Genomic DNA, 16,039 nt, shown 5'->3' with positions numbered 1-16,039 from the left:
CCCTCACCATTTATGGACTTACTGTCTCACTCGCGGCGGTACATCCTATTTGCTAAGCTGTATTAAGTTTCTAAGTACAGATACTAAGGAATACCACGATTTCGCTATAGGATTGCACCTTTAATGAAAGATGGATTGACTTCAAAAAAGAGAATGAAAAGATCATTCAAAGCCGAGGATGATAAACCTAAAATAAACCTAAAATAAAACGGCGTGACATGAGTAATTTGAGATTATCAAAGAAAACTTATTGACAGGATATGAGTACATTGATAAGATCAATATTTTACGTAGAGGTAAAGCACATTGACGATCATGAAGACATACAAACTGCTGAAACAAGATCAGAAATAAAGAACATTAGATTGTGGCTTCCCTGCGAAAGTAACACAAAAGAATAATAGCTAGTATGATATATGATGTTATAAACAGATCCTTCCATAAACCCAAGGAGAGCCAGAACCAATATACATCTTCTAGAATCTGGCCAAGTGCTTACAAATTTGTCTGGCAAATATCCAGTAATCTTTTGTTCGCACCGCGCATGTGATCGCTTGCTCCTTCCAAGCGTTCATCCATGGCTTGAACTGGTACCTCTTCCAAAAGCTTGGAACTGTTTTCCATCTAACAGGAAATTCACATGTATTTCAATGATTAATGATATAGGGTCTTATTCAAATCTTTTCCCCCCCTTTCTTTTTTCTTTCTATTTACCCCTTGAAAGCAGGTAATGCATGTGCAAAACATGGGTCAAAATTGGCAATTAGAGTACGATCAAATGAATTAATCAAGTGCAGCCTTTCTTCGACCTGTTGGCTTAGGCAAACCATCAAATATTGGTTTTCTAATGGCCGCAGTTGAAAATACTTGTAAATCTGGCTTCAAACTCCACTTGGAAGTTGACCAGATGGATGCAGAACTGCTACTGTCGTGATCCTGCAAATTTGATGTGCTTGACGACTTCCTCACTCCAGACAACCCGTCTGTTATAAAAGAATCACCCAAACCCACTGGTATAGGATTCAAGCCACCAGCTTCAACATCAGTTCCTAAAGCCGTTCGATTAGCTGCTTTGGGTCTAAGGGCCAAGCACTGCCCTGTAAACGCTGAAAACCCGGCAGTGCCACTGCCACTGCCACTGTTATCTCCCAACAGCATCTCAGGAGTGCGAGAAAAGTCAGCTTCTGATTTCTGACGCCTCCTAATTAGTTTTTCACCAAATTGATCAGAGTCACCCTCTCTAGTTTCCGTACCAGGCATGGAATCCGAAAGTTCACCATTCTCATCCAGCTTAACTAAGCTTCTTGACTTTCGACGTTGGCCGAAGGGTCTGTCAGAAGCTGGCGAGCCTCTAAGGAAGTGTCCATTTTCTAAATAATGGCCACGTCCATTTTCTAAATAATGGCCACCTCCATTTTTGTAGACTGCCATTTCAAAACCTTCAGTTATGGAGTTCTGATTTCTTGGTTTCAGCCCGTAATAACTTTGTAAAGAGTCCATAGCCGGGGAGGCTTTCCGCTGAGGAGTAACTCTAAGGGACCGGAATGATTCAAACATATCACCTTGTGTGTGGCGGGGTGGGGTCTGGTCAGAGCTAGTCTGGCTGTGTAAATAAGTGTCAACACAGTAAGCCACAAATGAACCAAAAACAAAACAAGTAAAAGAAGAAACTACCAGCAATACTATCCACTTCAAAGTATTAAATCGTTACATAACTTGAATTTTAAGCAATATTAATAGAGTACGAAGAGACTGAATAGTTATTGTTGTTCTGAGTTTACATGTTATAGACATTTTTGAGAGCAGAATCTATAAATTGATATTGTAACAAAATCTTGACATATGCTTTGGAAACCTGCAGATATACTTTTGCAGGGAAATGTACTACGAGTAAACACAAGTAAAAAAGAAGAAAAAAAAGATTGTTTTCTAAATAATCACCTTAAAATGCATCCCAAAATAAGTAAACTTTGTGATTGAAGCTTCCCCTTTAGAAAAGGAAGCAACATCTGGAATGTGACATAAATGCCAGTTGAACTAATTAATATACAGCAGAGAAATATGGGGTGCCGCTCCAGAAGTGCATTTCCTAACAGTCTTTCCAGATCCTAGACCCTAGATTAGTCGAATAACTAGAGGTGTTAATTATGTTCATGGACACAACATTGACCTAAAACCCAGTCCTCATATCTAGTTTTAAAACCAAAAGCATATCCAAAAGAAGAGGGCATCCACAGTTACACTAAACAAGTGGGGCCTTAGATATCGTTTGTGGACCCAAAGTAATCTCCAGTAGCTAGAAGAAGCAGAATGGTTGGCAAAACCACAAGTTGTTACCAAAGAAGAAGAAAGTATAGTAAAACCAATTAAGAGTAGAGACATCTAATTACCATGGTGTGTTGGAACCATTTGATAAAGGGGATGGACGATGCCTCCCAGGTAGTGGAATCTGAAGAAACCTGAGGGCAAACATTTGACGATCTGTAACAAGGCCATTCATCTTTTTGATGTCGGCCACCTACAATATCATAAAAAATACTAAATTATTTTATTATATTTTGGAAAAAAAGAAGAAGCTCAATAATCGAAAAAACCAGCAAACAAAAACCAACCTGATATTAGACTGGGGGAAAAGGAACATACACATTAGTATCAAGACAAAACAATCACACCCCTTGGAGTAAAAAGCACAATAGAACTCAAAGAATCATACGCATTGTCATTGACTGCCTTAGCTATCAGCCGTATATATTTCTCAGCATCCAGCAAATATTCAAATTCAATTAACCAACCACAACAAAAGAAAAAGAAAACCTAGCAATTCTAAATGGTAATTCAAGCAGAAGAAGTCCAATTGACAGGAAAAAAGAAAAGAAAAAACGGAGATGAAGAAATGAAAATAGGAATGAAAGTACGTACCTCAACGCCGTATTTGATGGCGACACCAGCAAGCGTGTCAAATTTGGAAACGACGTGTTCTATATAACCTGCACCTGCTTCTCCTCCTCCACCTCCACCTCCACCGACCAAAGCGGGAGACGAAGAAGACGGAGAATAAGATTGCTGCAGCAGTGATGGCGGCGGTGAAGAACTCGGCAGAAAGAGTGACGAGGAAGAAGACGACGACATTGAATCGTTTTTAATGTTATTTTGATATCGGTTATGTAAATGGGATGATGAAATCACTTGATCTGCATGATGACAACAGAAGTGGCTTTCCATCTGCGTATCTTCTGCCAATCACAATCTGATGTCGTCTTCCTAATCATCTCATCTCTTCTCCAAATCCAAAATCAATTATAATTACAAATATAAGAGCGAGATCGTTGAATTCGTCAAGAAAATTGGGATCCCCCACCCCCAGACAATGAGAGATCTAATGGTAATATATTAGATTGATTGATGTAGCAATCAAAGATGCACTGCGCGCCTTTCTTCAATTGAATGCTTCGTTGGCTAATTGCTCCCTCAGAATCTCTCTCTGATCATCAGGTGAGAAATTGAGAACCTCTCTCCTCCCTTCTTCCCTGAAATTGAGTCCCTCTCTGCCTCTCTCTCTCTCTCTCTCTCTCTCCCTCTCTCTCTCTCTCTCTAAATTAAAAATTAAGGACCAAGGTGGATTCGGGGATGTCACGCCCGCCCACACTCGGACTATTTGGGTTTGTTATTATTTTATTAATAATTATTTTCCATGTTATTTATACTTAATTTATACTCTAATTTTATCTGACAATTTTGTTTTTGTTTCCGACCCCATTTCAGTTACAACTTACAACTGGCAGAGTCCCTCCTGCTTTTGGATTCGGATTTCTTTTCTGTTTTCTGTTTTTCGTTTTTCGTTTTTTAACTGAGAAACGAGCGGTAGTTTGATAATTAATAATATAAATAAAAAAGTATGAATAAAATTGAAAATAATAATGAAATTGTTATCAGTCAGCCCAGCCCAACCCAGCCCAGCTCAGCCCAGGCCAATTGTTCTCAAAATGGGCTGCGTTTTGTTTGTTGACCTTCCGTTCCATTGAGCCGACGGAAATCAAGGAATACGCCACGCCAGGAAGAATTGTAGGATTAACAGGGTGATTGGTTAGTTTCGATTCAACAACTCAGTCAGCATTTAACTCCAATATTAGATGCAACTTAGAAGAGATCTAGTACTCCAAAAGTTTATTCTTCTTGTAGATGTAAAGATTTGCCTAACTTTGCCGCAAAGTCAAGGGTCAATGCTTTCTTTTCAAATTTCTACCATTTCTTTCTTTCTTTGTATTAGAAAGAAAACAAAAAGGAATATTGATTTATGGTTAACTGCCTAGACAAGGGCGCTAATTGCTCTCGTCTTATCATAGACAACCAGTCAACGAAAATTACAAGTAGTCGTCGTTTTCAGTTTTCAGGGCAGAAACTCTACATGTCATGTTGTTGCTAAAAGTCTCATAGTCTATGAGCCTTTGACAAAGAAAAGCATCAAACTTGTGGAGAATTCATGCAACCCTAATCTCGCGAATAATAAAAGAAACTGACTTATTAGTTTAGGCAGGCAGGGACCAAATCGTCAGGCCATCTTTCTGCTGCTTACCTTACACTTGCACACTGATGATTAGTACATACAGAATCAACAAACACACGTTACTTTGGCAAAGAGAGGTGGTCTTAATGTTTACCGACACATTCTAGATAATGTTTACCGACGCATTCTAAATCATACTCACACACTTATCCTAGACACATTCTAAATAATATTTACCGACTTCTTCGTAACTCAAATTCTGTCACGAGATGATCTTTCAATACTTCTTATGTTGAAAGCAATACTGGTCACGATTGCCTCAAGCTCGCCGAAGTTCTTCCAACTCTCTATGTTGAATCCTATACTGGTCACGATCAATTCAAGCTGACCGGAGAAAAATCATCATAACGGTCTTGATGCTCTCAACTATATGAGTCACCGAACATGCAAATGAATGCAATATGAATGATAAAAGTGTTTGATAAATCACCAAGCAAACATGGAATACTTGATGATTTATCTTAAATAAAAACACAACTTTCTTAAATGTTTAAGCACATAAAACTATTGTTGAAAAGCTGTAGATTTGGAAAAACACAAAACCTTGTTTTTATATAAGTTTTCTTCACTGGAAGAAACTTACGCTTAACCCAAATCTCTATTCTTCAAGACAAAAATGACAATAGAATATTTCCTATTCTAAATGCAAGTCATGTGAAAATCAACCACTTGCTGAAGAAGGAAGATTTTGACTAATCACAATATCAAAGGAATCCTTCTATGTTTAGGATAACTATTAATAGCATATTGACTCCTTGATATTATGATATAATTGATAAACAGATTTCTAAACAACCAAAATGATTTAGAAAATCAAGGGAATGTTAAAACATGAAAGTAGGAGAATCAAATTGATTTGGGCCAAAAATTCCTAAATGAGATGAGCTCATAATGGGATTCTAATTTATTAAAAAATAAGAAAATAAAATCATATTAAATGCCAAAAACATTCCTATCTTGTATGCATGTGAAATGACATGTCTTACCCTTCAGATCAATGTCTAATACGTGTTAAGTCATAATTTTGGAATTTGGGGATTGTTGAGCTGTCTCAATCCTGTAGTTTCTGGAAATCAGAGACATCAATTTTGCTTCAACCCTTTAGCTAAATGACACTTCCAAACCTACACTAAATTCTAGGAAATGCCAACACATTTTTATACTAACAATGTGTATTGATCAAAAATCCAAGGAGGAAGGAGTCTTGCAGCGGTGAAGAGGTGATGGGAGGAGAGGAAGGAGGGAGATATGGATTTGGGGGAGGTCGACAGATAACATGAAAACTGAAGAGTCTCTAATCCATTAAGGTTAGGTTTTTTTAATTAATGAAAATAATAAGAAATTGATATGTCAAAAAAAAAAAATACTAATATAATTTTAATGAGTTGGATGTCCACCTCAACTGCCATGTGAGATGGTATTAAAATGTGGTATAATTATGTGGTAAGCATAACATTACCCTAAGAGCAATTCCACCGCTGCAGGCCAGCCCGAGCAAAAAGGGGGCTCGAGGCCTGTTTCTAGGTTCTAGCGTGCGCGAGCAGTCCGGACAAACAGTGGGGGCCACTAACCCAGGCAAGCCTAAGGTATATCAAGCCCGAGCTCATGCCCGAGAGATGATGATGCCAACAGTAAAAAAAATTTGAAACTTTCGTGTGCTGACGCTAGCCTGCTTTCCTCCAATGGCTAGAAGTCACGTGGCTTGTTCAGGGTTGTCCGATCGTACATTGTCCTCCAATCCAACGGCTGCCATTTTTTGTGTTAAAAAATTCAAATTTTTTTTAAAGAAAACCCCAAATTTATGAAAATTTTTTTTCTCTAAAAATACCTACCAATATTCTTTACTTTCCACACCAAATCTTCATACAAATTCTTCTCCTTCCAATATTATTCACTTTCCATTTTTCATTTGTGTAAAAATACAAATGGCATCTTCCATCGAAGTCGGAGAGTCGTTGACAACCATGGAAGAAGTTTTGTTATGTGAGTGCTGGGTCCAAGTTGGTCATTACCCGATCACGGGCAATGAGATGAAGTTCTCTCATATATGAAGAAAAATTCATGTCGAATTCTATGAAAGATCGGGTTTGGCTCGTACAAAAATGAGCTTTGCTAATATGTGGAAAATTTTGAATAAAGAGTCAGGGAAATGGAGAGATGCGTTAGCAAAAGCAAGGGACAACGTTTGAAGAGGCGAAAATCTTTGCAACGAGGTAAATTATTTGTAATTGCCGTTTTATTAAATTTAATGTCCTATTTTTTTTGAAATTTTCTTGCAGTTCCAATTTTTTATTTTTTTATTATAGATTATGCAAGCACAAATGTGGTTCGGTGCCATTGGCCAAAGTAAAAAATATTTCAACAATCACCAATGTTGGGAGGTGGTGAAAGATTGTTCGAGATTCAAAATTATTCCCTCGGATCCGAACGTTGTGTTGAATGAGATGCTGCTCTATGATTCAACTGCATCAGATCGCCATTGGAGTCATCGATGAATCAAGACTCACTAATCTAAAGAGAGCCAATGTCTATTGGGAGAAAGGCGGCAAAAACTAAGAAATGGAGTAATGAGAATTGAGAGAGACATGAAAAGAGATGTGGATGAGAAGACAAGAGATGAAGCATTTGCAAGAGAAATGGAGTATGCACACAAACAACACATGGATAAGAAGGATCGGGAAACCATGGTCATGGATACGAGCCATATGTCCCATGAAACAAAGTTATTTTGGAAGCTAGAACGATGGGATGTTATGAGAAGAAGATTTTTCCATGACTATGACCAAGCAACACCGATTGGTTAAATGATAAAAACCATTATGTTGTATTGCTTGTCTTTTATTTAATTAGTTGTACTGCTTGTCTTTTATTTAATTGGTTAAATGATGAAATTTGAGATGTGAATTTTATAATAAATATGAACATGTGACAATCGAAAATCTTATCCGAAATATGAGATGTGAATTTTATAATAAATATTGACACGTAGTAACCGAAAATCTTATCCAAATTAATCGTTTAAAGTTAAAAAAAGAAAAGAAAAAAGTGAATAGTATTTACCTTTTGCCATGACAATGGATGGAAACACAAGCAGCCTTTTGCAATGGTTGACACTATTTATGTGAATAGTAACAGCCATTGCCTCCCCTTGCCCTTTGCCATGGCAAATGGGTGGAAGTGCTGTAATAATGTTACTAAAGGCTAACAAACAAGAAATCTACAATGAGCAATGCGCATAGAAATAGAAACACAAACACTTGTTCTACTCTAATAGCATACGATGATGCACCATCTCTTCCTCTATTCTATAGTGTTACTCTCTAAGCTTGCATCTCTCGTACCAAGATCCATCCTTGTATTCGTGAGGACACCCATATACGAAATAGCACAACATCCAAATCCAGCTCAATCTCCGTGGGACCCCCATGAACCTAGTAGGGAAGTCTCTTCATTACAGTTAGCCGTAGTACTTGGTGTTAACAGCATTTTAAGCAACAGGGATATTAGGTTCCCCTAAATTCACAAAGGCCTCTGCTCGGGCCATGCGTGCCATTGCCGCATTCCAAGACACAAGATGGTTCATAAATACATCCACATACTTCCCTCTGTCATTCTGTTAACAAGATACCCAAACATCATAAAAATAGGGCCAGCTGGTGGAAACAAAGTCAAGTTTGATACTACTACATACCTTGTAATCCAGATAATAAGCATGCTGCGAGAAAGAGAGAAAAGACACTATCAGCATGTTAAAGAAAAAATTTCATCTCTCTCTCTCTCTCCACAAGAGAGAGGGAGAGCACATAGCAGAGAGAGATACAGAGAGAGCAGATCATTTACACACCTCCCAGAGATCCAAACTGATTATGGGCTGCAGAACAAGATATGATTAATGCCAACTTTTGAAATCAAAATGTAGAAAATAACATTGGGAAAAGTCGATTTTACTTACTATGTCATCCCAGACGAGTGGGCAAATGGCATTTGAAGTTTTAATTATCTTAAGTTGTCTCTCTTCTCTCTTCACTGGGAAAAAGAAATAAGGAAATCTATCAGTAACCAGAGGAGTTGATTAGCAAAACAAGGCCACAAGATGAATACAAACACTCGGTGATATTTATGCATTTCTTCCAAGAATATCAATATCAAGCAAGATACAATCTGATACTCAAATAGTAAAAAAATCCTCATTATTTGTATCTGCAAACATAAAACAAATAGAACACAGCATGATAGGCCTTGCTTGACTCAGCTGTACACCATCACAATAAAAATGAGGAAATTTCATTCTTAGAAATTCTAAACGCATAATACTCACAAAAGTTCAGAAATTAACTTAAGAAAGGACTTACAAACAAGCCAAACCCAGCCAGAGCCAAATAGTGTAAGTGCTGCCTCTACAAACTTCTCTCTGAAATTTGTAAAGGAACCAAAATCCTTTTCAATCTGCTGAAGGACGCCTAGTTTGGGTATGTCCCCGCCTCCAGGTTGCATGGATTCCCAAAAAAAGTCATGATTCCAGACCTAAAAGGATAAAGTTGAAGGAGAACATCTCATAATCCCGAAATTAGAGATGGAAAACAGAGTAAATTTCCATTGTTGTTCAATATCAACTATCAAGAACATGTCCATTTGAAACTTTTATTAATGATATGCTCAAAACGGGACTTTAAGTTTGTGATTCCCAGTCTCCAAAGAATATGAAACTACAAAAAACATTTAGAACAATCAATCAGGATAACTGAAAATTTGAACAAGCTAAAGCCACAGTTATGCTCCAGGCTACATGACTAGATTAGATGTTGTCAGGTAGTAGTAGTACATTTGAACCTAAGAAATTCAATCTAAATGTTCCCTATCATTGACCAGTGACTCCTAAGAAAGCTCATGAAACCATTTGAAAATGATCCAGTCAAGAAAAGTACATAAATTAGCTAAGAATCTTGCAGATTAGCTAACAATCTTGCAGATACCTGAGCAGCGTTGTTGAATTCAGGTGAAGGATTCCCATTATTATATGTTGCTTTGACAAGTTCATCAAAACTGTAGCCATATAGTATGTCATTCTTCTCCAGCTGTTTGTTCAAACCTTCCACATAGTTACGATGATGGCCTCCCCAATGAACTTCCAGTGTCCTCTGACTCATATAGGGCTCCAAAGCATCCTACAAAGAGAAACAGTGCAGTTCAGTCAAGGAAGATCACTGGTCATGGAAAGACTTCTAAAAACTGCTACAAACTGAACGGCACAATTGCAAGGTAGAATGTTATGCATATACGTATCTATAGTATAATTACATATTATATTTTTTATGTTCCAAAAATTGCTTTGTATCAAATTTCAAGGATGGAGCATTTGGAAGCCTGGGAGCTTAAGAACTGACAAAAAATAAGCGGCACAGTATGAGATGGATAACTCCTACAATTAAGGCTTTCAGAGAATCAAATTCAACACCACATGAATTTCAGAAACCAAATGACTGCATTACCAAAATATCTTGCAAGGCCAATGAGGTATAAGACTTTGACAAAGGCAAATAGAAAACCAACAAACTTCTTTAGAATGTATCAAGCATGCATCATGCACCTAATGTGATACTTGAATCTGACTTATCCAACCTGATTTCAAGTCACTAAAATTGGTTTAGCACTGGGCCTTATGAATGGGGTGTTCTCTGTTACTTAAGCAGTTAAGAACAAATATCACATAGTACGTAGTTCAATTACAGGTTTCATCTTGTATACTTACAAATTTATAAGGAGGTTTCTTCAGGCCATAGTAAGCAACAACTTTAGAAGCTCTTTGAGACCGGTCGGGCCATCTTCTCTGCTGTGTACATTGAGTAAATAGAGATTCAACAGACACGCATTATGTCGTCAATATAGCATAAAATAAATCAACCATGAGAATAGAAATAGAAACAGTTGTTCTGAACAAAATAGCCACATTTTATAGAAGTTAAGAAGCACATCCACACGATAATATATACTAATCACAATATTCAAATAGCACAATTAAATAGTCATAACAAGGGAAAAGAAATACAGCAGGACAAAAAGCAAAATGGAAAGTATAATAAACACTAAACAGACAAATAGCAAAGAAGATGATAAAGAAAACAGCACGTACCGGATGAGGGAGTATGGGACTCTTAAAAGACTGAGAAAAGTCGGTCGATAAAAGATGAGAGCTTGGAGCTGAAGGACTATAAGAACAGAGTATCATTGCTTTGCTCCTTTAATTTCCCCTCTCTCACTTACATAAGCATGTCTGCGAAATCACGAGTTATGGCTCATTTAATTCAAATTGGAGATATACCAAAATAAATAAATAAAATTTAGGGGCTGAAATATACTTGAACAGCTAAATATAAACATAATTTAATTTAAAAAAATCTCTCTTTTCCTTTATTTCTTATCCTTTTCACGAAAATTAAACTCAATACGCTGCTAATGAAATCGCACTTTTCCTTCCTATGCCTCCATGAGTCTTTCACAAGCAAACCCAATAAATAGTGGTATTAGGCACCATTTATCAAATAATGGAACTGTGAACCATTTTTCCACCCACTGGGGGTGGTAACATTTCTATGAAGCATTTCCTCAAACACATGTACTACCAGAGAGAGAGAGAGAGAGAGAGAGAGAGAGAGAGAGAAAAGAAGACCTTGGTGGTGTTGTTGAGCTGCGGCCTCCAGTGGGTGAGCTTTCCAATTCCCGCTACAAGTATAAAAAAGAGTAAGAAGCTGGGGTTATCGTTTTGTCAGCAGTTTCCGTTCTTTTGATTTCTTTTTCATCCTCTCATCATTGCTAATTTACAGTCTGACCAGAAAAATTATTGTTCATTGCACCGAAGGTCCACCAAAACAGAATTTGCGAATAACTCCCTGGGGAACCAATTGGAAATGTAAGGAATTCTTAATGTCGTTTCTACCCCTACTTCATTGTCTATATTACGTAACAAGGAACGGGTATAATTGACTTTTCCCAATTCACTTGGATAGAATAGAACTAGGAACCAGAAGCAAAACTCAAAGAAAATAGCGCCTTGACTACAACTTAACACCGTTATTATTATTATTGCTCTCTTCCCTTGTAATTTTAGTACATTGGAATTTGGAAGAGAATGATGAACAATCCGATTAAAGGAGAGTTGCTAATTACCGAATTGAAAGTTTTGTATTTGTATTTCAAAAAGGAATAAAGATATCGTGGTGATGTTGGTGACAAACAAATTTCACATTTAAAGCATGACATTGAGTCATTGACCCGAAGGAAGAACCACCATTTCTATAGACATAATATTTGTTGTCGAATGGTAATTCATATTTGTATTAATTACAGCAAAATTTCAATATCAAATGAGTGACACTTTGACCCCCTCTTCACAGCTTTTGATACTTGGTCATATATGCAGCAGCAGTACAAAATTGCAAGCACCGTTGATCAACCTGCATATATGCACATGTCAATAAATAAAATTTTCCAAAATTTCTAAATGATGAAATGAGATATTCCAAGAAGGCCCAAGAGGAGACGCAAATAAATTTACCGTGTGTAAATTACAAGTTTACAACTTCATCCAAGATACCGAAGCAAGACCCCATCGTTTCCCAGCACAAATCCTGTACTGTCATCGATAAACCTGCACCAATACAGAAATTATAAGAGCCTTTCTGTTACAGATAGACGAGCTCATGTCATGTGGACCTTACATTGAATTGCTAGTTCTTTCCGATTTGGTGCAATATATCTATAAGATTCCAAATCTACGTGGTTTTATCTATTCTTTTGGCCTCCTACTTGAGTTTTCTTATATTTTGAAGTGGTAAACAAGGATAAAGGAGATCATACTAATAACTGACAAGAAAAAGGTGTGTGCCTTGCATTTGGAATATTTTCGATTTGACCAAATTACAAATATCAAACAGAGACAATCTTTTCGAAGGTCGAAGGGTTCTACTTACTTTACAGAGTATAGATTTGCTGCAATGTTGTCAGCTGCTTTGTCACGGGTCCATGTCTTGCCACCATTGGTAGTTCGCAACAAAATCCCACTCCCCCCAGCTGCCCAAGCTTCATCCTGCATAATACAAACAGTCACTAAACATGTAAAAAGATGGGTTCCAGAAACTAGAAGGTTGAAAGATTAAATTTGGAAGCTCATTTACAATGAATGAATTACCTTTGATCGGTACCCAACATCAAGAATGCCAAAACCCCGGCTTTGGACTGGAACTTCTTCAAACTCCTCTGTTAACTGAAACAATAAACAATAACTTTGCTTTAACAATAATAGAACACCAAGGCTATAGGGTGAATTCTTCGTGCACCTTAAGGTTACAGGATAAAGCATTATTCACTTACCCCTGTACCTTTACTCAGATAAAGTCCTCCTCCACGAACAAGAAGCCAAAGACCACCATCGGCTCTCCAACCCATGTTTTGAATTCTTCTTGCAACTGTTCTGTTATGTGGCTGCCAGAATGGCTGAAAAATTAAAGACAAGGAATCATAGTTAACACGAGTGCTTTGTGCAAATCCCACATGAAACTAAAAAATTAAAATGAGAACATGCATAAAGCCAACACAGGATAATTAAGAAGTTATTGACTACCAGTGTCACAAACAAAATGACAACAGTTTCTAAAGTACATATAACTTATGAGCATACAATTTCAAATAATTAATGTCATCAAAGTGAATGCCTGCAAGAATGCTACAAATGAGTCCTCATGCTTTGCAGATACAACACGTGGTTGATCATTATCAAAAACTCAATTAAGCTTCTATTTTCTTCTTCCCTATTTTAGCCTTATGTTAGGCCATCTTTTCCATCAAATCTTTGACTATCATGCCCTGCCCCCGTACTTCAATGATCAACGTATGTCATGTTAAGTCTCCTCCAACCTGTTTCACTCCTTAGGAATTCACATTGGTGCGGTAGTAGCAGCCAATGCAACCACTGCTTTTATTTTTCCACAATAATTCAACTACTTAACAAAAAAAAACAAAGCCCTAACAACATGCTTCCCTAACCTTATTGTATCTAAATTTTTAGGGAGGTAAAGGAAAAAAAAAAAAGGGTGATTAGACAGAAAGAAAAGTCATATTGCGTAGTAGAAACTCACCTGGCCAGGCTCCCAAGTAAGATAGAAGTTACCACGGCTTGAGACAGCCACATAGTTTCCATCAGGCGAGCGGTTCACTGAATTAAAAGTTCCTGTGTAGTAACTTGCACCGCTAATGCCACTAGAAACTGTTCTGAAAAAGCAATGAAGATACATGAATCTTGTTGCTTTTATATCATTAACAAAAGAGCAGCATGTAACCAACTCAAAAAAATGTAAAGAACTCAGGAAAATTAAAAGAAATTATCACATGTCTTCACGATAGGTAAAATCTTAAAATTGAAATTATTTTGTTGGAATTTTAAGTTTTCAACTATATTATTCAATCCAACCACTAAAAGAAAACTTCCTTGAATGGTTATGTAGTCATATAAGATTTTAGAAGCAAATTACCTATTAAGAGTAGCTGAAACAGTCTCCTGAACAGCAGCCTTCCAGTTGTAGCCTCTATTTGATGTAATATAAATTGCACCTTCGTCAGTCACCATCTCTGCACTCTTCTCACCAGTTGCCCTTATATAAACCTGGAGATATCATAACAGAATCACTTATTTCAGCTTACCGATAGGCTGTATATCCAAATGGAAGACAAAATTGATTACATCCTTTGAATGACAAGGAACCAAGATTTACTGGAAAAAAATATATCCTAGGAAGGAAGGATATGTTTCATAATAGAATCAGCAACAAAAGTTCAATGCAGTTGGAAACCTGGGGTCACCCAATGCTTTGTAGCCTCTGATTGCAACATACAGGTGAGGAAGAAACAACAATTTATTCCCCATTATACTTCATACTCAAACCACACCTTCGAAATATCCATTTCCATTGCATAGAAATAAGTTTGGAGGGATATTGAGATTAAACGAGTTGTAAAGTATCTAAAATTGATACGTATGTGCAGAATTATGGTGAAGATATGTGTAAGAGAAAGCTTTACCATATCTCCAGGAAGCTGAGAGCTTAGCGGTATCCTTTCCCAGCTGTTTCCAGAATCAGAAGTGTGCAACAAAATTGCAGGTTTTCCAACAATCCAACCCTCCTCCCCTTTGAAGCTAATGGAATTGAATCTGTAGTTGAAATCTTCGTCTTCAGCTGACGGAATTGAACGTGGAACCCAAGTGTCTCCACCATCCTTTGTCTCTAAAATGGTTTGCCTGGTCCCCAAAAGAAAACCTACCCACAACAATTAATCCACGCTCAAATTTAATTTCCTTGAGTTAATTCCAGCTCATGAATTTTTCTGAGGAACCAAACAACAAAGTGTAGAAAGAAAAAAAGATGGTAGATGGAGCAGTGGAGTGAAGTGAAGTTACCGTGCTTAGGGTCCTCGGGCACAAAAGCAATGTCGAGAAGGACAACGCCGGGGTCGATAGGAAGGGACACTTTCTCCCACTCGGAAAGGGCGGACTCTTCCGACTTGGCCGGTTGTATGGATCCAAACAACGGCAGAGTAGTGAGGGTCAGAGACAGCGCCGCAGTCTCGGAAACAAAATGTCTGCGACTCACCAGCGAAGAATCAGAAGAGGAAGAGGAAGCTCTAGCAATATTATTGAAGCGAGGTAGAGATAGAGAGGTTCGGCAATGACGAGGAGTGCTTGCGAATTCAAGAGAGGGTTTCACCACAATTATTGGTTTGGACAAGTCCGTCGTCAGTTGCAGAGTAGTCGCCATTTTCATGCTCACTCTCTCTTTCTCTCTCTCTCTTATCTCTCTTATCCGGAAGAAGAAAGGATCAACGGCTTCGCGGGTGATTTTGAGCACCCATGGGATGGGAATATCCACGTGGATAGTCCATTTAATTTGGTTTATAATATAAAATTACGTAACTCGCATCAACAATCACACAGAAGACGGGGATGTAGCTCAGATGGTAGAGCGCTCGCTTAGCATGCGAGAGGTACGGGGATCGATACCCCGCATCTCCATAGTTTTTGTTATTTTTTCTTTATGTCTTAAAATAGCTGCCATAGCTCAAAGCTACGTTTGTGTTATTATGATTTTTTTTCTTTCTCCTTTACTCAAATAAGATTCCTTATTAAAATCATATCTCCATCAGTCATTGTTAAAGAGTTGCTTTTTGGGATTTCATGCAGACCATTGTAAATTTTTGCTGAGTTATAAAACAATTATAGAGCCCGTTTCGTTACTGGAATTTAAGTAGCAAGCTTAAGCGGATTACTGGAATTATATCAATCAAGGACGCTATACCTGCTGTGACATGCAAAGGTGGCTTCGAGGCTTGGTTCCACAAAAACGCGCCCAACCCCAACGTGCTGGACGGAGCCGTTGTGAGCGCGGATGAAAACGACAGTTGTACCGACACCAGAGACAATTATAAACT

At 37.7% G+C, this 16,039-nt stretch overlaps 3 protein-coding genes and 1 non-coding gene across 5 annotated transcripts; 1 reads left to right on the top strand and 3 right to left on the bottom strand.

Moving 5' to 3' along the window:
* Positions 1-306: 306 nt before the first annotated feature.
* Positions 307-3,575, bottom strand: LOC117616519. The gene is made up of 3 exons (XM_034345858.1): positions 2,920-3,575; positions 2,391-2,518; positions 307-1,603 (listed from the first exon to the last, which is right to left on the bottom strand). The coding sequence occupies exons 1-3, from the start codon at positions 3,220-3,222 to the stop codon at positions 784-786; spliced, it is 1,251 nt and encodes a 416-aa protein (XP_034201749.1). The 5' UTR covers positions 3,223-3,575; the 3' UTR covers positions 307-783.
* Positions 3,576-7,555: 3,980 nt separating this feature from the next.
* Positions 7,556-11,405, bottom strand: LOC117614166 (superoxide dismutase [Fe] 3, chloroplastic). 2 transcript variants are annotated; one of them, XM_034342884.1, is made up of 9 exons: positions 11,232-11,405; positions 10,695-10,835; positions 10,314-10,391; positions 9,538-9,729; positions 8,917-9,088; positions 8,517-8,590; positions 8,409-8,435; positions 8,256-8,279; positions 7,556-8,177 (listed from the first exon to the last, which is right to left on the bottom strand). In XM_034342884.1, the coding sequence occupies exons 2-9, from the start codon at positions 10,788-10,790 to the stop codon at positions 8,052-8,054; spliced, it is 789 nt and encodes a 262-aa protein (XP_034198775.1). In that variant the 5' UTR covers positions 10,791-10,835; positions 11,232-11,405; the 3' UTR covers positions 7,556-8,051. The 2 variants fall into 2 exon arrangements, with proteins under 2 accessions (XP_034198775.1, XP_034198774.1); XM_034342883.1 differs by having other exon boundaries at positions 10,314-10,394; positions 11,232-11,400.
* A 379-nt stretch (positions 11,406-11,784) lies between these two features.
* Positions 11,785-15,430, bottom strand: LOC117616571 (photosystem II stability/assembly factor HCF136, chloroplastic). The gene is made up of 9 exons (XM_034345926.1): positions 15,012-15,430; positions 14,636-14,871; positions 14,089-14,219; positions 13,696-13,828; positions 12,932-13,054; positions 12,750-12,824; positions 12,532-12,647; positions 12,117-12,209; positions 11,785-12,015 (listed from the first exon to the last, which is right to left on the bottom strand). Exons 1-8 carry the CDS (start codon positions 15,373-15,375, stop codon positions 12,143-12,145), a joined length of 1,245 nt encoding a protein of 414 aa, XP_034201817.1. The 5' UTR covers positions 15,376-15,430; the 3' UTR covers positions 11,785-12,015; positions 12,117-12,142.
* Positions 15,431-15,550: 120 nt separating this feature from the next.
* Positions 15,551-15,623, top strand: TRNAA-AGC. The gene has a single exon. It is a non-coding gene; the product is annotated as a tRNA-Ala (tRNA).
* Positions 15,624-16,039: the final 416 nt, after the last annotated feature.

Source organism: Prunus dulcis, chromosome 1, assembly GCF_902201215.1.
Source record: "Prunus dulcis chromosome 1, ALMONDv2, whole genome shotgun sequence".
NCBI classification, from domain to species: Eukaryota; Viridiplantae; Streptophyta; class Magnoliopsida; order Rosales; family Rosaceae; genus Prunus; species Prunus dulcis.
The sequence above is the reverse complement of the archived record's forward strand: the minus strand, read 5'-3'. Positions and strand labels throughout refer to the sequence as shown.

Coding starts and splice junctions, on each gene's coding strand:
- LOC117616571 (XM_034345926.1), bottom strand. CDS start 15,375: ATGAAAATGGCGACTACTCTGCAACTGACGACGGACTTGTCCAAACCA. Junction 14,220..14,635: donor CTCAGCTTCCTGGAGATATG/GTAAAGCTTTCT, acceptor TGATATCTCCAG/GTTTATATAAGGGCAACTGG. Junction 12,825..12,931: donor ATCTGAGTAAAGGTACAGGG/GTAAGTGAATAA, acceptor TTATTGTTTCAG/TTAACAGAGGAGTTTGAAGA.
- LOC117616519 (XM_034345858.1), bottom strand. CDS start 3,222: ATGGAAAGCCACTTCTGTTGTCATCATGCAGATCAAGTGATTTCATCA. Junction 2,519..2,919: donor CCATCAAATACGGCGTTGAG/GTACGTACTTTC, acceptor ATGATATTGTAG/GTGGCCGACATCAAAAAGAT. Junction 1,604..2,390: donor AATGGTTCCAACACACCATG/GTAATTAGATGT, acceptor TTATTTACACAG/CCAGACTAGCTCTGACCAGA.
- LOC117614166 (XM_034342883.1), bottom strand. CDS start 10,790: ATGATACTCTGTTCTTATAGTCCTTCAGCTCCAAGCTCTCATCTTTTA. Junction 8,280..8,408: donor TCAGTTTGGATCTCTGGGAG/GTGTGTAAATGA, acceptor TCTTTCTCGCAG/CATGCTTATTATCTGGATTA. Junction 8,178..8,255: donor CTTATTATCTGGATTACAAG/GTATGTAGTAGT, acceptor TCTTGTTAACAG/AATGACAGAGGGAAGTATGT.